Genomic DNA, 22,554 nt, shown 5'->3' with positions numbered 1-22,554 from the left:
TAGCTGTGCTCGGGAAGCCGTGCTCCAAAGCTGGGCCTGCATGGAGCAAGCTGGCTCTACCCCTCCCAGCAGGCCCCCACCAAGCCCCCTCCCCAGGCCTGGCTGGCCAACATCGCTGACCATGGGGCGGCTGCCCAGGCTGGGCCCCAGACGTGCTGGTGCTCAGGCGTTGCTGGTGGGATGCTTTCCCCTGGGTCAGGCATGGAGCAGGAGTTTCCAGGCCTGGGCAAGAGCGAAACCCGTTCCTGGTGGGAAGGGTGCTCAGGGTTCACCCTGGACCCACATGTCTCCAGAAGAAGAAAGACAGAGCCTGGGCAAACTCTCACTCCACTCTGAGACACCTGCTCAGTGCTAAATTAAATCAAAAACACAGAAGTGTGTACCCCTTGCTTTCACCATATGCTACTCCCAATCTGCAGCCATGCTGCTGCTTAAACTCTGGGTTAACTGGGGAGTTACACAGCTGCAAGAGGAAAGCCCAAGTCAGTGCTCTCCACTAAATTTAACACTGGGTGTGAAAATAGATTAGAAGCGCACAGGGGTATTGGGCTTTGTTGAGGGGTGAGAAGAAAGTGGCAGCGTGGGAAGGATCAGTGACACATATTCCCAAATCAAACGTTTTCATGCCCTGAGCCAAAAAACTCATTTCCTGTAAAACAGGGAAGTTGCTTCCTCTCCATCAATTTATCACACACCACCCCATTTGCAGAAGTGCTCAAACGTATCAGGATTTCCCAAATAATTCTGATTGTACGCTTCAGAAAAGCTCTTTAAAACCAGCAGCCACTGAGCTGCACCACAGGAAGGTCCTTTATGCTGGGAAACGAAGAAAAATTGGTGGCAAGAAGCCGATTTTCTCCCTGAGCAAGGGTGACACTGGGCAGCAGATGCAGAGCTGGAGCTTCCCCGAGACGGGAATCAGGGGAATAAAGGGCAGAGGCAGAGCGGGAAGCTGCAGAAGAACACTGTCGGAGCAGCAGATGATGAACCTGGAGTAGGGGCGGGACGCAACGCAGGCAACTTTGCTCACCCAGTGCCAGGCTCCAAGCTGAGCACCACTTCTTGGGAAGGAGAGCTTGGGATGGGGAAAGCCTCGGTGGAAACACGAGCTCGGTGCACGCTCTAGCTTTTCTAGCAGTTCCCAATGAACCAGAAACCGTCACAGCACTCGACCCTGCTGGGCATCCATCCCTACCTCAACTGCCAGGAGCAGCTCCCCCATCCTCTCCCAGCACCCCTCCTCCCATCTCAAAAAGCGAGGAGGATGAGGGTACAACCAGCAGCTCTGTGGCCCACCCACCCCAGCCTGCAAAGAGGGCAGGAGGAAAGCAGCAGAGGAAACCACGAGCAGAAGGGGAGAGGGATGAGGGAAAGCCGCTCCCTGCCCCTCTCTGCAAGAGCTGCGGGGCTCAACACAACCAAAAGCCGGTGGGGGTTGTTCACCTCCAACCTAGGGCCTGTTTGTACGGGCTCTGGAGAAGTTTAGATGTGCTCAAAGAGGGGGAAAAAGCCAAAATCCCGGACCCCAGCAGGAGGAGTGAGGGGTGGCAATAGCAGGAGGCAGAGATGCACACAGGGTTGCTCTGCTCTTCGTCTTCCACGTGCATCTGCTGCTCAGAGCAGGCACGCCGCCCTTGGCCGACACGGGAAAAGCTGCTCTTAAACTAAGAAAAAAGAAAAAAAAAAAAAAAAAAAAAAAAAAAGGCAAAAAGTTGAGGGGTGGCACTCCACTGCAACTGTTCAAACCAAAGACAAAGCCAGATTCCAAAGTTCTGTATTTTTCAAAATAAAGATCACACGTTGTTTAGAGACAATCTACACAAGAGTTACAAAAAATAGTTGCCCAGGCATAAGCATACACAGGTTTGTTAATTATACACATATGGTTACAAGTGTGCTTGCAAAAAAGTTCATTGGAAATATACACAAGGCTCTGTAAATGTACACCGTGTAGTGTTACAATTCTATATTCAAACAAGGAAAATTGACAGTATGTTACATTCACTTACAAGTAGACAAAATGCAAAATACAGTTCATCTTCTGTACAAAAAGGGGAGGTGATTCACACTTTACAAGGTGAGGGGGGCTCTGATTGTAAGGAAAACTAGGGGGTTCTGTACTTTTGCACTTTTTGTTTCTTACTGTCACAAAATAAGCAAAACATTACTTTTTAAGATTCAAAAAAAACCACTATTTTGAACTGAATCATTTTTGTAGAACATTTAGAAAGGATCGCTACTGTTCAACTAGGTGACAAATAAAACCAAGCATTTATTTTTTTTCTTTTTTAAACATTAACTAGGCTGTATAAAGAGAACATTTCCTTCAAAAGAAAAAATTTACTTCTGGTTGAAATTACAATTTACAATATACAACACTATATGCTACGACCATAAAAGGTGTGAATATACACTGAAATGCACAGGTTTTGCTAATTCTTTTTTCTTACCAAAAAACGGGTTTATGTCGATTCAAACTTCTCCACATTTACATTACAGAGGTTTACAAATGTACAATTGTACAGTCAGAAGTATGTTCCACTACTAGGGTACATTATAGATACAGCTCAGACATCAAAACAAGAAAATACTACAAATTTTTATATATGTAAAGTCTACACCAAGTATACACTATATATTTATAGAAGCAAGACCAAAGCCAAGTTGGATTTTTTTTTTTTTTTCCTCATGCTAAATAATCAAACGGTGTCGCTCAATGTTAACAGAACAAACCGAGTAGGCAGTAAACAAGTACACCCGCCCCCCACCCCCTCGCTTTAAAAACTTTCTGGGTGTGTTTTTCTTCCCCAAAATGACAGCTAAGCTCCCTCCTTTAGCATGTTCTACTCAAACAAAAAAAAAAAAAAAAAAACAAAACAAAACAAACAAAAAAAAGCAATTAAAAAGTTTCAAAAACTTAATTCTTTTTTTAAACCGAAGCTTTAGCAAGTTGAATTTTTTTTTATTTATAAACAGCATTAAATGCGTCGTTTGTGCCATTTAACTAAAATTCAAACTTCTTGCTGACTCTGGACTAAAAGGAGAAAAAACAGGTATTTGCAAAAAAGTTGCCTGCATGGCAGATGAATTAAAAACGGTTTTTGTTTGTTTTCGTCAAACCAACCACCCTGAAAGTCTCCACATTTGGAATATAGATACAACAGAGAACAAAAATGTGGCCTTCCATGTACATTTGATACCTATGTACAAGAATTCTATACACCAGTAAAACAGCAGGGCAATTAGTTAATTAAAAAAAATAATTAGTACATGTTATGCATAATAAAATTAAAGAAATTTACAAAGGCTTTTCTTTTTTCTTTTTTTTTTTTTTTTTTTAGCAGTTTAGCAACCAGAAAACGTTTTCTAACTGTATACTGGAATATTGTTGGTTGCTGGTTGTAGGCGCCGGCCGGCCGCTGAGCTCCTCCCGCTTCGCTGCCTCAAATGATCCCGTTGGGTGGTCCGCAGATGGGCCCCAGGTCCACCCCATTCTTCATGTAGTACTTCTCCAGCTTGGCCAAGATGTGTTTGCCGTAGGTGTATTTGCGCAGGGTGGCGATGTGAGGCCGGATCTAGGGGACAGAAGAAGAGCAAGTGAAGCGTAGGAACCCGAATTACGGCCGCGTCAGTCCTGAGGGAGCACCAAGTGCTGGCCACCAGCAGAAGACCGGAAGACCACAAAATGCCCGAAATATTGAAGTGCCATTTACCGTAATCGCCTCAACTACTGTGATTCAAGTTAATGCTCCATAACTCCCCGGTGTTATTTTAGGAGGAACTTCTGGTGGAGCAGGTGGCTCCGTCTTGAGTTGTATTACCAGAACCCAACCAGATCCGAGCGGGTGGAAGGACACACAGTTTTGTCCCAAGAGAGGAGGCCGGGAAGACGGGACCCTGGGTGCTCGAGCTTCCCAGGGGTGCCCTGACACTGCCTCCAGCCTGGGGACAAGCACACCATGGCTGACGAGGCAGCAGCAGTGGGGCTGAGCAGCTTTTGCCCAACATGAGCTGGATCTTCTGCCTCCTCCCAGGCCACAAGCTGAACCTCACAACAACTGCTGAAAGCCCGACAGAGTTGCTGCAAATATCAGCAGGATATTTGGACGAGCTACTGGGAGAGGCACGCAGTGCTCCTGGGTTGAGCAACAGTTTAATTTCTGAACCTGACAATTAAAATATTTTAAGTGGAGGTCTGTGGAAGCAAGCTTCACGCGCTCACGCTGTTTCAGAGTAAAAGTTGCTTTCAACACCACTGTAACGACGGGAGCCAGAGTGAAACCACCCCTCCTGCCAGCGCACCCAAACAGGGCAAGCTGTATCCGTCAGAGCAACATCGCTATGCTGCTGAAGCTCTCCTGGAGAGTGTCAGAGGAACGAGATGTAAGAGCAATTCATTTTCCCTAGGAGATGAGAAGTATCCCACACCACCAGCACGTTCCTTCACCACCACAATTACAACAGGCTTTACTCTACGGTGGAAGCTGAGGAAATAGCCAGAACACGATGCACAGCACTCCCCGCTCCGCGGGTGGACACATGGCCATGACTTGCCTCAGCCAGGACCAACCATAAAACCCCCATGGGAAATCCCTCCCAGCCTCACCCCACACCACCAGCTCAGCCTCTGGCCATCTGATGTCCCATTTCGGCTCAAGGACTCATCCCGTCATGATCACAGACAGATGCCCTGGCCCTCCCCGCATCCCACGTCCAAGAAGGTCCAGCTGCTGCTCTGAGGTTAGGAGGAAAAGCTTCCCAGGTCCAACAGTGTGGTCTTCATTTGTCTTCATTTCTAAGACTTTCTTTCTGTTTTACTGATAGAACTGACTGTTAAAATTACTTTTCAATACTTTTTTTTTTTTAAATAAACATGCTGCCCAACAATAACAAACCGCTTGTTTGTACTAACAGCGGTTTTCACAATCCAACGGTGGCAGTCGATACTCTCAATTTGCCCCGGCTTTCGTTCAGCTCGATAACGCAGCTGCAGTCTTCCTCATTCAGCTGGCCCTGTTTAGCTGTCATCCCAGCTTTTTGTCTGACAGCCACGCTGATAACCTAATTAGCATTTTATTCAAAAGACTTTGCTTGACGGGACAACGAACACGTCAGTAAAGACCATTCATACATTTTTTTAAATACATACATATCTCTATACAGATTAGCAAAGCTAGAGGCCGTTCTGCTACAGTTAAACCGCGTACATCCCTTGCCACACGTTTTTATTTAATTAACTTTACAATTTCTTTTGGACTCAGACAGCTTTCGGTTTAAAAGAATTACTCTGAATGATTCCTAAACCCAAGAACTCACCTCCCTGAATACCAGTTCAGCTGCACAGATGTTGTTTACACACTGATCACCTGCCTCGCGTAGGTAAAAACCAGCTCCTTTGCACAGGTAACACCCACTTCTTACAGAAAAACCACTCGGTACATTTTACTCAAAGATTCTTAAATACGCTTGATTCCATTGGGATCTGAACGCCTGACATTCTTCACAGTTCCTCTTAAATACAAAATACATGCGGAGCTTGCCAAGCCAGCGTTAGTATGTTATCACTAGTAAGAGGTCCAGCTCTAGCTGCTGTTTTTCACAAAGGAACGGACCCTAAAACCATGTGACTGAAGAAAATCATCTCAGTTTCACTACACACCTAAAAGCCTGGTTTTTCCATTCATTACAGTTATGCAGACCCACAAAATCACCTGATTTTGAGAGCCTGCTGGCCCAAGGGAGGCGCATAGCCTTGGGAGGTAGGACTGGCAGCAATGCATATTTAATTCAAAAGTGTCTTCATTTTTGACAAATATTCAGTCCTGAAAGTGTTACGCGTTCAAACACTGCAGCATAATGCTAACCCGTGGAACCCTCTCAGCAAAACCGCATCCAAACCCGAGAAGCAGAGAATTGGATGAATGGCTCCAGGCTCAGCCGCTGCAGCAACACGCCCCGCGGGCGCGGTGTTACCGGCCACCCTCGCCGTCCCATCGGGGCTGCGCAGCAGGGACATGAAGTGACAGGGCAGCCCAGAAACGCAACCAGTGGGTCTGTGCTCGGGCTTTGGGCGCGTCGAGGTCTGGCTCGGCTCCACTGAGCGCGTAGAGCTGCTCGCATCAGCAAACACTGTTTTCAGTGAGGGCAAGCGTGTCGTCATCGCCAGGCCTTCGGAGGGCCCTTGCAAGGCACCAGCGCGATGGCACTGCTGCAGTAAGGGTCTTGGGGTTTTCTATCAGCATTCACTACACCACGAGTGCAGAACTAGGTTACGAGGTCAGAAAAGATTGCTAGAAGCAACCACCTAATTTTAAGTGCAAATGGCATCGCGTTATTTCACATTTTCCTACTTCAGCTACTACTGAAATACTCCACTTTGAAATACTTCCATCATTAGGAAATTCTAACAGCAAAAGCTATCATCTCAGCCTTATTTTCTCTCCGCCACCAGTGTGGTGGTGACAAGCCTTACATCCTCATCAATCGACGGCGGCCGCTTACCTTGTGCATGACAATCTTGCGCTGAGCCGGCTCCGCCACATCGATCATCTTCTGCACCACGTAGTTGGCGTACTGATCTTTCATCATGGTGTATAAGGCACTGTGAGGGCCGTCGTTCATAGTGCACACCTCGTCGATCAACATGGCACGCTCCGTGCGGGAGGCGTGGGTCACACATTTCTCCACCACGTTGCTGCAACAGTAAGAGAAGGACACCCTGTGAATAACATCACCTCTACCAGGCTTTGCATTCTACCCCAAGGAGATGCTTCTAGCAAGGGCAGACCATTTGGGAGAGACCTATGTGCTGGCACAGCAGTTCAGCAATGTGAAATAGAAGAGCAGTCCACAGAACTTGGGATCTGAATGGGAATTTGGGTGAAGGATCAGTTTGGGTTTTATTTCACCCAAATTTGTGCAACTCTGCAATGATGCTGTACTTGAGAACAGCATCCGCTCTCACAGTGTGCCCGTTAGAGAAGCAAATGAGTTGTTCTTTGGTTTTCTCAGTACTGGAGCTCAACAGGAACGGAGGTCCAAGGTTAGAACAACAGGGAAATGCTTATTCAGGAACAAAATATCTTAACAAAGGCAGAGAACTTCCAAAATTCCTGAATATATCAGATGACTAGTCTCTGCTCTCTGGAGAGGCAAATTAAGTAGGACATATGAAAAGGGATGGAGAGTTTTGCTAGTCTTATCTCCTGCATCCCCGACTGAATCATCAAATCACCAAGTGGTTTGCCACAACCAGCGCTCTGCTCAGGGGACATCCAACACTAATTAACGCTCCATCTGAAAAGGAGTTTAGAAAAAAAAAAAAAGAGCAAGGCAAGTCAGGGAGAAAGAATCTGAAACAACAACATTAAGACCACGCTCTTCTAACTCTTTTTAATGTTACGCTTCCCTTGTGCCCGTAGGTATTAAAGCACTATTTTACTAATCATAAAAAGGGGGGAATACTGAGCCTTTGAAGAGCTCCACCTTCATGTTCAATTGGCTGGAAACACAGACACAAGGAATTTACAAATATGGGAAGCGTTACTTTGTCTTGACATTCGCTAAGGTACCTGGATTTTGCTTCTACCCACGTGTAGCTCTGTAGCATCTGGACTAACAACCCGGTATTGCTGCAGCTTCCCTAAGAGGATATCACTATGCCTGTGTCTCAAAAAGGACCACAAGGCTTAACATATAAAAAGTCCAGATTCTTCTGAGAAAAGTGGGATGAAAAACAATTGTTGCTACATGGATTTCCCAAACTCCCTTCTGGCTTGACACAGCATCCCAGGGGCAGTGAAATGCTCTCACTGCATGTTATTATCCAAGAGAGAGAGACCACTTAAAAACCACCAAAACAAAACAAAACAAACCTCAACACACACAAACGCTCTTGGTCAAGTTCAGGAACTTGGATTAGAGTGACTCTTCCACATCTTCATTCTTCTGCATTACAAATAAAACTTACCTTGCCAGTTGCTCACCCCAGTTTATCAGCAGTTATAAATAGCATTCTGCTGTTAAGCAACAGGTTATTTTCACCTCCTTTCACCTCCCTACGCCCCACCCCTAACTCTTTTGCAACTCTAGCATGTGTCCAGGCTCCCACAGGGTGTGGAGACTTCAAGGAACAAATTCATACCTAGCAAATTTATGTTGACTCAACACGAGCACGTTGCCTCTAATTTCTGCTACAATCTTGCTCTTATCCTCAGGCCGACCGTGTTCTAGTACGTGCTGGATAACGTAGTTCCCATACTGGTCCTGTTTGGGAGACAGCAGAAGCGTGACACAAAACGTGGGCAGGAACCATCAACACCAAATGAGTTCCCAACGCGCATTAAGACTTACAAACTTGAACTAAACACTAATTCAAATACCGACTGTGCAAACTATGTAAACACTTTCCACTGCTACAAAAACGTGCGTTCTGGAGCTTTAGCAGGAGGTAAAATGCTACATCTTTGTACTCATGATAAAACTCAAAACAATATCCTCGAACAAGAAGTGTCAATACTCTCCTTATTTCACATTTCTTTACTTTCTCCAGCTTCAAACGCACCAAATCGCAGGTCCTGGCGGGTTGCGCCACGGTTCTAGCTATGGGAGACTGTCCTTATGCATGTTCATACTCTGAACGTGTGTATATTCTCAGCATAAGATACGTATCTTCCCAGTTCACAATACCAGAGGCGTGACCTGATGCCTCACCCCCATGCAGTAGATACGTGAGCATACAGGACAGTGCTCATCTGCTGTTATATCTGTGGCACCCCAATACCAGAATCTATGTAAAAAAAGTTCTCGGAAGGACTGCAAGGAAGAGCAAAGGCAGCCAGGAAGTGGGTGTGTGTAAAACTAACACATTTTAAGAACCCCAATTACTTGGCACTTGCTTTTCCTAGCAGCAATCAGAGCTCTTCGCATCTACTCCTTTTAGATCTCACTTGCACTGTAACTTCTGAAGGGAACCATTGGGGCACGCACTCACTGAACACTCATGATCCTTTTCAAAAAGGAAAGTAACTACAGCTTTGATACCTGCTGGGTATTTTCACACAGCCAGAACAATCACTGGTGGTGCATTTCTTGTCTGCCTTGCTCCTTCCCATTCGCCCTCAGGACCGGAGTCCCTCTGCTCAGACACCCCAGCAGCACTCCAGTTGCAGTCCCAAATAGGCTGACAGGAGCTTTCTGAATACGAAGCAGTACCCAAGAAACCCCTCGCAGCACCTGCGCTCCCCTTGCCCACACTGACCTGAACGAGCTGCTCGGTGTGTTGGTGGAGTTCCTCCAGGATGGGAAGGGTCTGCTCAGGAAGACAGTGCTCGAGGATCCTCTGGATCACACGACAGCCGTATGGATGCGTAGACAACGCAAAAACCTGCATTCGACAAAGACAGGCAAGCACAGGCAGCAACACCTCTGTTAGTCTTTGAGAATGCTAGAAACCTTTCGGAATTAATGAACACATGGTGTTTTTTCCTGGGCATGGCAGCTCCAGATAGCATGAACTGAAACTGGAAACATCTGTTCTCCACTGCCACAAGACCAACCAGGTGATCGCAGGCACAGCACACCTCCACCTACGCTTCACCTTCCCTGTTCAGGAAACAGGAAAACAAATGGCAAAGCCTCCTGGTTACTAAAAAGAGCACTGGAACAACCAAGCAATATTAGAAGCTGTTTTAAAACATTGTTTCAGAGGAATAAACCCAGCATTCTGTTTTCCAGCTACGTGTTTAAAGCTAGGTAAGAAATGGCATGAATCAGAAAGGTAAAAAATGCTCAGCAAAGGATTTTCCTCAACTATTTGGATTTGTTTAAAAGCCTTAACTGTGCTTAGGAGAAGTGACAACAAAGAACCTTCTTTCTCATTTCTAACGGATTACCAAATCTGTTGGGAAGAACAGGACGCATTTTGTTACCGCTGTGCAGTTTTCTGTCCAATGCACAGTCCTGTTTGGTTGCTTCAAATTAACAGAAGTTGCAAATCCAAGCACTGAAGTTAAATTGACAGTTTACAAATTTTTAATAACTATTGAGTAAACCGTGCAGGGAAACAGGACTTGAAGTGCAAATAACTGCAGAGAAGCAGCCTTGAGGTGATAAGTTTAACCTTCCATAGGAAAGTCCAGATGAAACCGGGAGAGCTGGTCAAAGAAATGTCAGTGCCAGCAACCCAGCTCCCAGAGGTATTTCTGCCTCACCTAACTCCCCAGTGGAAGGTCCAAAGCTCAACTCTAACCAGCAAATCTGCTGAGCAAGTTCCCAGCTAGAATTCCGCTTGTTTCGGCATAGCCAAGCAAGTCCCTGCTTCCACAGCTGTTCCAGGAGCAGCCAAACCAATAAAGGTTCCTGGTATACAACCTGGTTCCTGGTGTAACAACCCCAGGCTATCCTCACATCTCCACAGCAAAACCCTCACTACTTCAAAGTCCCCCTCCAAAGCCAATTAAGCTGAAGTTGGAAACGCCCAAACCAGTGCTTTTGTAATGGAACACAAGCTAGCTACAGGCAGAATAAAGCCAGCTACACAATTAATATCCAGGACAGGGGAAGATACCAAGGGAAAACAAGGAGAATGAAGCACTAGTAACTGCCCTTTTCTAGGCAAAACTCCTGCTTTTCCCCTGGTCTGAGACCCCTGGCAAACATCAGTCCTCTGAGCCATCCTGACAGACAGAGATCACAATGCAAGTTTACGACACACATCACAAAGCTCTCCTCGCCACCTTTACTATGAAGACGGATTAGCGAGAAACTCATTTTCCCCTCCATCAGTCAAAAAGTAACTGATGTTCCAGGAAAACAGATATTTGCAAGCATGCTTTACTGTGATATACCTGCACAAAAACAGTAACAGAGACATGACCAAAGAGTTTCTGGGCTCCCTCATGCTCCATCTTTCAACTGCTGCTTGCTAAAATTTAAAATTCAAAATAGCTGAACAAGTTACAGCCACTCTCATGCTATTCAAAGCAACAAATAAGAATACAGAGAATGCGAGTCAGTATCTCGGTCAAGGACTTACCTGTCCCTTAAATGCATCAATGATAAACTGCAGAGACTGAGGCTGCACACACTCAATACACTTCTGCACCACATGATTACCGTTCTGGTCTTTCACACACTTCAGGACGTGGCCATCCAACTCCCGTACCATCTCATTCTATTAGGAGGAGAGAAAGACAAACAGAAAGCACCACCAGGATTCACGGCCGATAAATGCAAAGTCTTCACTGCTAAACACGGTCAAGAAAATGAAAGGTATGAAGGCTGTACTGCTGTATTTCAACCTGGAAGTTTTCCAGCTGCCAAGTGCTAAGATGAAGCTTGCTGTGCTACAGAAACCGTCAAGAAAAATAATATTATGAAATGAAGATGAAGCACTCCTTTCATTAAACATGACTGTCCTCTTACAAGTTAAGTATGCAAATTTAAGGAATTTTACTGATCCACAACTTTACTGTGCATCCCTCATTTCCTCCTCTGCTCCACGCGAAGAGAAAGAAACCTAAAATGCCCAAACTTCACAAACTTTTGGTTATCAGCTTCATGCATCACTAAAACGAGGTCAGCACTGGGATAAGAACTTGGTAGTATCTTACATTGGCAAGGTAAAGGTAATACTGCATGATAATGAAAAGAATCCGAGCAGAAAAAGTTTAGGTATGACTGATGTCACACGTGCAGGCTAAAAGCTTCCCACTCAGAAACCAGAGAATGGCAGTTTTGGGGAATCGAATGATACTACAAACAGGATGAGTTTGGTTTTGCAACCGATATGAAACAAGGCATTTCAGGAGCACAGAGCACTCAAAAATACCGTTCTGGAGGAAGAGAACCAGTAAATCCCCAGAGCAGCAGTGCTGCAGCCGGGGCACCACCCTGCTTGACACACTAAGGCAAGAGCTCAGCTCAGGCTCAGCCTAAAGGGAAGGAGCATTCCTAAAGCCTCTTCCAATTTTTTTTTTATTTAATAACCTACATTGAGATTCTTGTATTACGATTCCTAACATCTTTATAAGCTAGCTTGCCTGGCATATCTTTCATCTTAATTCAATGTTCATAAAACCCTAGAGAACTGCTTTATTAATGAGCTCTGAGTGGGACTTTGGCTATCATCCACATCTCTCCAGTGCCAGGCCTGGCTCAACCGGAACTAGGAGCTCCTCGTACACCTCACTGCAGGCGAGCAGAATATTGACCCACATATCAAAGCAGGGATAGCTCAGTGAATATTAAAGACAAAACTCTGGCACTGCTTCCTTCGAGGGATTTAAAAATATCTTCTAATTCACCATCATTCTCAGTTTCTCCTACATACATAGTCTGATTTCAGGCAATTAACAGAGAACCAACACCAGTTAAGTGGCACAAAGAGATGACGATGAGACCCAAGAGTGGTGTCACATACTCATCATGCACATGAAACATAACAAACATGCCACGAACCAAACCAAAAGAACACCAGCCAAACAGAAGGTCGCAGTTCAGGTCACCAAACGGCAAGGAACATTAAACATCAAGAAGAAAGTTAAAATTGAAACTTACAATTACCTGCTGGTCTGGGGGAATGAACTCGAGGGCCTTCTGGATCACCCTGCAGCCGTACATCTGCAGCGCCAGGGACAGAACGTGCCCACGGATACGTTCTGCCAAGGCTAACTTCTGTTCCAGGCTACCAAACTGGGAAGATGAAAACCAATCAGTACAAACACCAAACCCTCACATGGCCAAGCGGCACAGCAGCCACAGCGTGACATGCTGTCACGCTGAAGTGTTAAACAAGAAACACTGTGCCTACTGAAAAGAAAAAAAAAAATACCAACCACACCCCAATGGATGCAAGCAGGCACGAGCCAGCCGTCTGTTCTGTGTCTGTCAGATGTGCCTGACGCATGTGAAACGAACTCCAGAGTCGGAGGCGCTGGAGCCACCCGGGTGACGCGTGCCAGCTCACCAACCCTTGATAGGGCTGCTAGGAAATTACTGGACACAAGAACCACCAAGGCTTGGTGGAAAAGGAACAGAGCAGTTTCCAGAGTGGCATCTGCCCAACCTCCTGGCGTAAAAATGCAACACCTTCTTCCAGCGGATGCTGTTCACCGGAAAAGTTTCTCTTTTGTTCCTAAATACTGAGTGCTGACAGCTCAGCACAGCATCCTTGCAAAGCCTTGTCGGACCTACAGCTCCTGGACATGTTGCTGTCTATTCCTACACCTTCTGCATCTCAAAGTGGTACTTTTCAGACAAATCCCTACAAGTACAACGCCTCAGCCGCCCCAACAGGAGCGATGCAGCAGCCTGTGGGGAGGAGATGCCATCAGTGTTGACAGACACCCACAGTTTTGGCCAAACAGCAGGGTTTCTACGAGCTCATCCACCAGCTCACGACAGCAGGCATCTGAGTAAGACTCACAAAAAGGGAAACGTAGACTTACTTCAAAGAACTTCTGGATGACGTAATTTCCAAATACATCGACCATCAGCTGATAAGCTGCCTGGAGAATCTCGTTGAACACAAGCTGACGTTCTGCTGGGGTGGCACGCTCCAGTTTCAGCTGAATAAACCTGAAAAACAGGGTTGGTGTGATACCACTGGCACATACGCCTCCAACGCATTTGTTAATACAAATCCTTTCAGAAGCCTCACACACTGAGCTCTCCAGCTATGTGAAACCTCAAGTGGCTGCAGCTATGAGGTCCATGACAACATGCCATTGTCTGTACCCCAAAAATCTCCTCATGTCAAGCAAAGCAGATCCAAATAGAGTAATACAGCAAGGTCTCACATTCAGGTGGCTCTTTAAAATGAGTTCCACTACGCCAGTAGGACAAGTAAGCAAATTACAAAGCAAGGAAGCTCCTCTTTGGAGGAGGAACTCCTGCTATCAGCATTTGTACCCGAACAATCTTTAAGAAGAAGGGTCAGTGTTACACTACTTGGCTTAACGTCTTCTCAGACCTCCTTTTCCCTGTTCTGCCTCTGTGCTTCAGGATGCAATGCAAATGGCAAATAACATTAACTCAAAGAGCAGTTGTTCCAAAAACTTCCCACACCGCAAGGTTTTTAATCCCACCTGGATCCATGCTGATCTTGGGAGAACTCCATGATGTGCCCAGCAATCTCCCTCAGCTGTAAATTAGGGTACCGGTTATTGCGGAAGTCTTCAAGCAGCCTGCTTCGGCCAGAGGGCATAACATCAGACATCCCATAGCGCAAGCGGGACGAAGGGAAGAGCGTACTGCTGGGGCTGAAGAGGCTGGAGGCACTGCTTGCACTGCGGTACTTGGCTTCAGCTCCAGGAGCAGCGGAGATGTAACGGCCACTCCCGTTTGTGAGCCCTCCTGCAAGTCAGAAAAACAAGGGTGTTGCACAAGACAGAACGAAGTGGCCAAGGGATTAATTTACAACCTATGCATGTCGCCCTACTCCTAACGACTCCTTTTCCACCGAGATGGGGTTCTGACATGGTCCAAGTAGGACCTGTTCTCGACTAAGCTAAATGACCTGCCCTCAGAATAGTTTCGGAGGAGACACGTTCAAGCGATGCTCCGTAGCACAGCACTGTTGTATTAAGTTAGAAACAGCTACAGATTTCAGCAAAGAACAGGCTGTAACAACTTCTGTTCCTCACTCTGTCTCAAAACCATCTCAACCAGACAAATTGTCAATCCCACCACTTGCTAACTTGCTGTTTCTAATCACCTTTTCCTCCAGCCTTAGTTCTTTTTCACCTATCCCACTGCCTTTTACTGATGTAAAAGAAATGTACTGGGGGTGGCGGAGAGAAGTAAGACAAAATTAGATAAGAAAAAAGGCAGCAAGAAGCAAGCATAAAAGTTTTTTATATATATAAAAAAAATCACTATTAAACACAGGTAAATAACAATAAATTAAAAACTACAAATACATACTTTAAAAAATGCTGTGCTTTCACAAATGCCCTAAAGATTTTCACCCACAGTAAGACAGCCACTGAGTCACCAGTAACACGTATGGGGAACAAGCAATGCTTCACCGCACAGTTAACAAACTGCAAGCGCTGATGGGGACCAACTGAAACTTTTGAAGGCTGTTTCCCTGCCTGGAAATCCTCGCAATCCGCCACAGCAGAGCACTCCTCCCTCTCCTGCGGGGCTCGGGATCCCTCTGCTGGCCAAAGACCACAAGATGCCTTGAGCAGGTACGGTTTTTCCCGGGTAGGACAAAGTCCTCCCAAGAAAAATGTTCTTATTGCATGGGAACACGTGGCCTGAAAGGCCAATGTGAGGCAGTGAGCGAAAGCACCTGAGAAAAAAAAACAGTTACAAGAAGTCTTTGCAAAGGAGGGAAGACCTTCAAGGAGAACATCAGCAGGGCTTCTGCAAGGAGAACAGATCTGCTCCTGGCAGTTGTGCACATGGCACTGTCTGAAATAAAATATTAAAATGTAAAAAGCTGATTGAACTACACACTGCCATCAGTGCCTGAAGGAAGCTCCCATGCAGGAAGCACTGTACAAGAGTTCAGTACCCACGAACGGCCTAATTAAGCTTCCCTGTCTCTGGGCTGGGCAAACATGTTCTGACTTCTCCACAGAGCAGGTGCCAAGCCTTGAGGAGGAGACAACTTGAGAGCTGCTAATTCACGTCTGCTGTGCCCATCGTCTTTTCTCCATCTCCCTGACTTCTGAACTGAGTAAGAACTCTGACAAGTGCCCAAGTGGTGCTCCCTGCTGCTGGGAGCACTAGGATATTCAACGGAACAGTAAATCACCTCTCAGGTAAAGAGAGGCAACCCAACAGCAACAAACTGAGCAATGGCGTACCCACGTTTTCCCTGGCACTCAAAGAGCTCAGGATTACCATTCGTTTTGTGGAAGCCTGGAGCAAGTAAGAGTCATAGCACAAAACCAGTTCCTGACCATCTGCACACAGCTGCTAAAGGAAAGGGTTTATTCAGCGCTCACACTGTTATCTGTGCCTTATCTCTTAGTTAAGAGGGAAAGCAGTTTGTACAGACAAAGTCTTCTCTGTCAGAGGTATTCTGAGAAAAACCTGATCTTTTTGGAGATTCCAAATAAACCACCAGTTACTCCAGTTTTCTATCCATCTCTTTCTTCTGATGGAGATGCTGACTGCAGGTCTCACCATTATGTTCAACATCATACTGGGAATTAAGAAACCATGCGGGGGGACAGGTCTCTTGCATCAAGCAAGCGTTTCTAAAACCCACGCATCAATCGCCAAAGGCCCAAAATCTCAAGCACCTCACGCTCCTTCATGCCAACGTGTGGCTGGGAACAGAATAACTTGGTCAGACCCCAGACTTCAGCGGGATCTTACCAAAGACAACGGAACAGCTCCTGGGCAAGAGCAGCAACGGGGGCTGGAAGCTCCTGGGGACACTGTAGTAGAATAAGAAGGGCAAATACCCCAAAGAAGGGACAGGACTCTTGCAAACATTGGCACCGATCCTTTCTCCTGTGTCCTTGCCGAGAATAAACTTCAAAAGGGGTTTGCAAACTGCGTGGAGAGTTCCTATCACGGTAACACCATGCTGCCCACACAAAGCACTCCGCATCGACACAGGACAGCAAACTGGTGCTGGATACAGAGCACGGGGATTGTACAGAAGAGACAGCTGGGGTGTAATTTTGTCTCTGAACACATCCACTGTATATTCTTACAAGTGTCAGGAAAAATCTGTATCTGGGGAGGACAAAGTGCGCAGACTCTATCCTAGGAACTCCAAGGTGGACTCAGACATGCTATGGCCGCAACAACTGAGAGTTTCCTATTTTGAAATGGGAAGTCATCTTCTCCGTGCTTGCTGGGACACTTGAGACAGACATTAACCTGAAAGAACTACTGATTTCGGGGGGGGGGGAGACAATGAAAGGATGAGTTAAAAAAAAAAAAAAAAACAGACCACAGGGGAAGAAACACAAAGGCTGCTGACTGAAAACAAAGCACTTCTTACACAAGCTTCCAGGGGACTTCTATAGAGCCCTCGAATTGCTCTGCAACGCAGGAGTTCCTGGTGAAATACCAGAACAATGAGGAAAAAAAGGAAGATGGAAAGACGGCTCTGTCAGAAAGCAGGCGGAGATGGCGTCCCCACTGCTCTCTCCTACGAAGGGTTCAGTGCAGAGGTGCCAGGCAGCGCTTGCCCAGCTGAAGAGACCCCAAGCTGCCTCTCTGGGGCGGGGAAGGGCAGGAGCCAGCAGCCCCTTGAACACCACCCCCCCCCCCCCCCCGCCCAGTGTCACTGTCCCACCCTGTGAACCCCTGCAGCCCAGTGCTGGGGTGTGCCACCAGCCACCCAGCAAGACGCAGCCCTGCAGCCCTCCCAGTGAGTCACAGCTACCCGATTATCAACTCCTCGGCCAGTTTTGGCAAAAAACCCTCTAATAAATTAAAATTCCCACATGCACGTATCGGCTTCCTCACACCGATCCTGCCTTTTAAATCACAGGCTGACTACAGTATGGGGCAGCTCTCTCCCAGGCAGCTCCTGCAAGAAAATAATAAAATTTAAATAATCATTTATCCGCTGCAAATCCTGATCCCCATTCCAAACTGGGAAAACCCAGAGTTGGACACATTCAGCCCCAGGCTGCAGCGCACTAAGTGTTTCTATGTGGGCCACGCCAGCCACACACGCAAGGGCTGACAAATCCTGCTCGTGGGTCTACGTGAACTGGTGTGAAGTGTAACCTGGTCAAAATTAAATTTTATAATTTAAATAAATCTGTATTTAGTAATTTATCCTAGCCACGCACAGTCGCATGTGTTGCGCACACCTGTGAGTTTAGAGGACATATTTAGCTCAGCGCTCCTCCTCCAGCAGCTCTTTCTGTAAGAACTGGCTGCACGGTTATTTCAGGGACTTGTGATTGCCCAGACATTTCACAAGGTCACCTTACAACACCAGAAAAACCCCTAGCTTGATAAACACATACCGTTTTTCACAGCTACGAGTTTTCAGACAGCCAGAAGAGCCAGAGCTGAATCTTTACACACAAAACCAACCCAACAAACGGCTGACCTGCGTATCCACAAGACACAAAGCCAAACCCACAACTTGCCCCGCATACAACCATCCATTTGCTGATTGCAAGTCAGATTTAATGCCAACTTCTTACGTCACTGTGTAACCCCGAAAGCACAGTTATGTGAAGCGACCCCCCCCCCGGCCTGTCTCCCCCCACGTAACAGTGGCAGGATATGGCTCTAATTTCCCTTTTTGCAAACACCACGTTTGAGTGTTCCCATCTGTCCATTCAGTTTTAGACATTTAGAAATACTCCTTGTCCTCTTTATCACAAACTGCTGCTGATATCGCTCCCAAAGAGAAAAGGAGTCCATCTCAAGCTTCTTAAAAGGAAAACCAATGTCTGGGCTGTTTTTACAGCACTAAAACTTGTTTTACAGCCTAAGGGAACTACAGCCACAGTTAACACTGTCTTCCACTACAGGTAAAAGAGCAACTTGAAAACATAAAATGACCTTTTACAGATTTCAGGGTGAAAGCCACACAAACACAGAGCTATTCTAGATGAGATTTTCCTTGCAGCATTACCAAGCACGAAGCCAGCCACAGAGGAAACCTGGCCACCAGGAGAGGAACGCTCTGTCAAGGAAGGACTCACGCTAACTGCTCAGGGCTACAACCCATTTCTGTAAACGGTAACTCCGCCTTCTCCCTAGAGTTTGTTCTCAAACAGATTAACCTTTCTCTGATCCAGTTTTTAAGATTCATTCTTTTGTCTGCCTGCAGAGGCAACAGACTATTTCTAGTGCCAGATTTGTAATCTGGTTAGTCTTCAGCATTAATTTACTGTAGCTATTTAACTGTCAGCTTAAGAACCGTACAGCTGCATAAATAAAGCTACAAACCCTTCCAATTCTATTAAAGCTCTGAACAAGAAAAGATGGTAGCTCTAAACTTCATCTCGAAAAATCTTATTTACTACTCCGTGCCAACCTTTAGCCAATATCAAGTTTATCACACACACATTTAATAAACATGAGAAACATCGTATCTGGTGAGTGTGTATGTGTGTATGGAAAACTGTTCTGATAACGAAAAGTTTTGTTCAATCCAGACAGATGGGCGACAGAACCAAAACAAAGGGATTTTTTTGAGCAAGTACATCACCTGGTGCAGATGCAACAAGTAACCTATCGCGTTTGTCTATGAGGCCTGGAAATGAACACTTCAGGAAGTTCAGACGAGCATTGCTTTATTATTTCATATCTGCTTTATTTATTTTAAAGCTTTACTTTACTGTATGTAAGAGCTCTGGGCCAACTAGAATTTCTTCCAGAAGATGTAGCGTGCATAAAGTAATGTATCGCACCAAAATTCAGAAAGCCTCTCCCACGCACTGAGGTGCTTTTGCTAACGGCACATTGACAGGAAATTTTCAAAAGCAAATGCACAAAATTCTCAGCTAAAAATTAAGTACTGCTCCAGACAGCATTGCATGTTTTGGTTAAAAGAAGAGACTGTATTCTAAGCTCATTAATTTATTATTAAAAACTCAACGGGTATTTTAAAACATTTGACTAGTTTAAGAATCACCCTTACAGAACTATTTTATTCAAGGATAACAACGAATTGGTGCTGTTACCAAGATCTGTGCAAGAAAAACAGTTAGTTTTTCAAACACTTGGCAATGTTATCTGTAATCTGGAGATGAGGAAACAAGGAGGCAATACAGAAACCTCCCTGTTTAACAGCTGAACTACAGCGAGAGATACACATGTAACGTCGGTGCTGCAGCTCCTGTGTTTCACCTGCTGCTTCTGCAAAAGTGGGACCCTGCCAGAAGAACGAGAGCAGCAGCAATGCACCTCACCCAGCCAGCAGCAAGGTGCTCACCCCTCTGCACCAAGGGAGAGCAGAGCAGTACGCTGCAGTGCTGGGCCAGCGGCACTGCGGCTCTTACCCAGGTTTAAACTGGAAGACGATCCGTGTGAAGATAAGGAAGGTGGTGGAGTCTGAGAGTGGCCAGGTCCTTGGCTGGGCAGAGGCATTCCCACAGGTCCAGGAGAGGAGGAAAACCCAAGGCCATTATAAAAACTGTGTCCTATAGGTGTCAAACTGTTGGATGTCCTCTTGTACAGGTCACTGCTTCCTGTGAGGGAGTCTCGGCGGGAGCCACTGCCCGTATTAGAGTTAGCAACTGAAACAAAGAAAAGAGTAAAATTGTGTGATGTCAACAGGCTGCCCAAGACAGCTGGAGAGACAAAACAATAGCACCTGTTAACAATTCCACTGCACCAGGCTGTTGCTTTCCTAAGGGTGTTGCATGCACTCAAATGAAATGCATTAATTAAAACCATTTTGTCAACGATCAAGCAGAAATCCTTAACATAAACAATTAGCTTGAATCCTGTCTTTGCATTCATAGTTTTGTAGTTTTTATAATGATAGAGCACATAAAAAAAATACAGCTCCAAAAATCTACAAGCAGAAAGATCAAGAAGATAAAAATTCACCTAAAGAAGTGACAGAACGAAACAATAGCGAACACTTTGGCTTTTGGACACAAACAGTTGTGCTTTGCTCCTGAACCTTCAGAAGAAGGTTTGTGTACTTCAAAAGTTCTTTTCCCCTAAGCACATCACTTAGTTCAACAGAAGATATTAAATCGCCCTACAAGCATTGCCTCATATTTATTCCTTGGCCATTAGAGCTAAAACAAACCCAACACGAGATTTGATCTATTCACGTTTACTTAAGAGCAGCACAGCTTTGTGTACATTCACTTGAAATCCTTCTGCTCACCTTTCATTACATTAGAAAACGGCTCCTGTTTGCACCAAGCTTTATTGAGATGGAAATTAGAATCCAATTTAACACATAAACCTAATGTTTTTGGAAGAGTTGTCTTGATAGTCAAACACAAACTCTTTAAATGTACTGTCAAAAAAATCAATTCTTCTTTAAAATCTTGTTTAATAAATAGTGAAATTGTTAACTGTAATGAACTAGTCATTTTTCATGCCTGCACACAAGTTCCAGAAGCAACAGCCTCATATTTTTATTCATTGATTGAGGGAAAACAAGTTTGTGCATCTTGGCATTGAGCACACTAGTAATTGAATTCAGTTAGTTAAATAAACTGAAGTGACAGAAGTGAATGCTGTGTTTATCTGAATCCAAGATGGTTCAAATTCTCAGGCTGGGTTTAAGAGAAATATTTAGGATAACTTTTTTAAAAAATGTGATTTGATGCAGTGACAGCACAGCCCTCAGTCTTTCATGATGAAGTAGGTTCAAACGGCGCGTTTTAACCTGCCCTCCACACCGATGAAAGCAGGGAAGTTCACGCCATAATTACTGCCTCTGAGACTAAGATGTAATTAAAACAACTGTTGTACTTCAAAAAAACAAACCTAAGGAAAAAAATGCCAATGCACAAACATCTTTCTGGTTGGTTTTATTCTGAAAAAAAAAAAAAAAAAAAAATCTTTGTCTCCAACTGCCGAACAAACTGATCGAAACCAGCCATGTATGTAACATTTCTCACACCCAGAATAAGTGACCTTTTTTGGTGTACGATGGGAACAAATTCCAGAACAAAGCATGGAATCACCTCAGATCAACTTCTTAAAAATTCCACAAAAAGTTACTTAGCCATTATTCTGAGGTAAGAGCTAGCACGCGGATGGATGCCACTCTGGAGCCAATGCCTGTTTGTTTAGAATCTCCACCAAGCACATGCAGGTAAAGACAAGGAAATTCAAAGCTGCTTAAAAACCAGTCTGTAACAACAAGGGGACAACTGATAATGTGTATAACAAAGCAAAATCATTACTTTGGTACTTCTAATATATCATCGACTAGAAGAAGTTTTACCAGAAAGCGCTGCAGGTTTGGAACACCAAAGCAGTCCCTACAGGAAGAATCTCCATTTAATTTCAGCCAGATGAGGAGGAGGGCTCAGCAGCTCAGTGCACCAGCTCCAGCAGCTCACGAGCCCACTAGTTGCACCTGGAGCTATCTGCTTTTCTCCTTTTTCCCCATGAAGAAGCTGCTGTTCTTACCTGCTGTCCCAAAACCTCCCAGCGCAGACCCCAGCGTGGCGCCCAGAGAGCTGCTGCTTCCAAATCCCAGGGAAGTGTTAGCAGGCTGGGCAGAGCCCTGAGAGAAGAGCGAGCTGCTCTGGGAATTGCTGCTGAGAGAGTTGTTGCCGTAAAACGAGCTGGACGCCAGGTTGTTGGTGGGCTGCTGCTGAGGCTGGGGTTGGGGCTGCTGAGTTCCTAGAGGGCGAAACGGTCCGTTCGTCGTTCCCGCCAGGCCACCCGCCGCACCGTTGGCTGAGGCTGCGGCCGCTGCAACTGCTGGAGAGAAAGTCATTGGAAGCACAGACTGAAAAATCCATTTTCATAGCAGTTTTGGAAGTTAAAACTTAGCAAGTTCCTTTTATTTACTATAGATTTTTTTCTTTCCTCTCAAGATGAAAATCTTCCTTTTGCATCAAATTCTGGATAAAGTCTCTTTACTTTACGCCTGAGCTCCACGAGTCTCGCGCAGACCAATGACGACCA

General features: G+C 45.5%; 1 protein-coding gene and 1 non-coding gene across 10 annotated transcripts in view; both read right to left on the bottom strand.

Annotated features, from left to right (window-relative positions):
* Window positions 1-1,758: 1,758 nt before the first annotated feature.
* PUM1 (pumilio RNA binding family member 1) overlaps window positions 1,759-22,554 on the bottom strand; it is a 79,203-nt gene continuing 58,407 nt past the window's right edge. For 6 of the 9 annotated variants that reach the window (XM_086765280.1, XM_086765284.1, XM_086765285.1 and 3 more), the window contains 10 exons: window positions 22,051-22,347; window positions 19,947-20,183; window positions 14,088-14,355; window positions 13,449-13,578; window positions 12,559-12,693; window positions 11,036-11,173; window positions 9,260-9,385; window positions 8,144-8,265; window positions 6,502-6,694; window positions 1,759-3,575 (listed from right to left, as the gene is read on the bottom strand). In XM_086765280.1, coding sequence (XP_086621406.1) covers window positions 3,444-3,575; window positions 6,502-6,694; window positions 8,144-8,265; window positions 9,260-9,385; window positions 11,036-11,173; window positions 12,559-12,693; window positions 13,449-13,578; window positions 14,088-14,355; window positions 19,947-20,183; window positions 22,051-22,347 — 1,778 coding nt within the window. In that variant the 3' untranslated portion in view covers window positions 1,759-3,443. The remainder of the gene's footprint in view (window positions 3,576-6,501; window positions 6,695-8,143; window positions 8,266-9,259; window positions 9,386-11,035; window positions 11,174-12,558; window positions 12,694-13,448; window positions 13,579-14,087; window positions 14,356-19,946; window positions 20,184-22,050; window positions 22,348-22,554) is intronic. The other 3 variants (XM_086765283.1, XM_086765286.1, XM_086765282.1) reach the window with 2 other exon arrangements.
* Window positions 6,082-6,167, bottom strand: LOC147598114 (small nucleolar RNA SNORD103/SNORD85). The gene has a single exon (XR_015260941.1). It is a non-coding gene; the product is annotated as a small nucleolar RNA SNORD103/SNORD85 (small nucleolar RNA).

Source organism: Chlamydotis macqueenii, chromosome 22, assembly GCF_036417535.1.
Source record: "Chlamydotis macqueenii isolate bChlMac1 chromosome 22, bChlMac1.mat, whole genome shotgun sequence".
NCBI classification, from domain to species: Eukaryota; Metazoa; Chordata; class Aves; order Otidiformes; family Otididae; genus Chlamydotis; species Chlamydotis macqueenii.
Note: the sequence above shows the minus strand (reverse complement) of the source record. Positions and strands in the feature narration are given on the sequence as shown.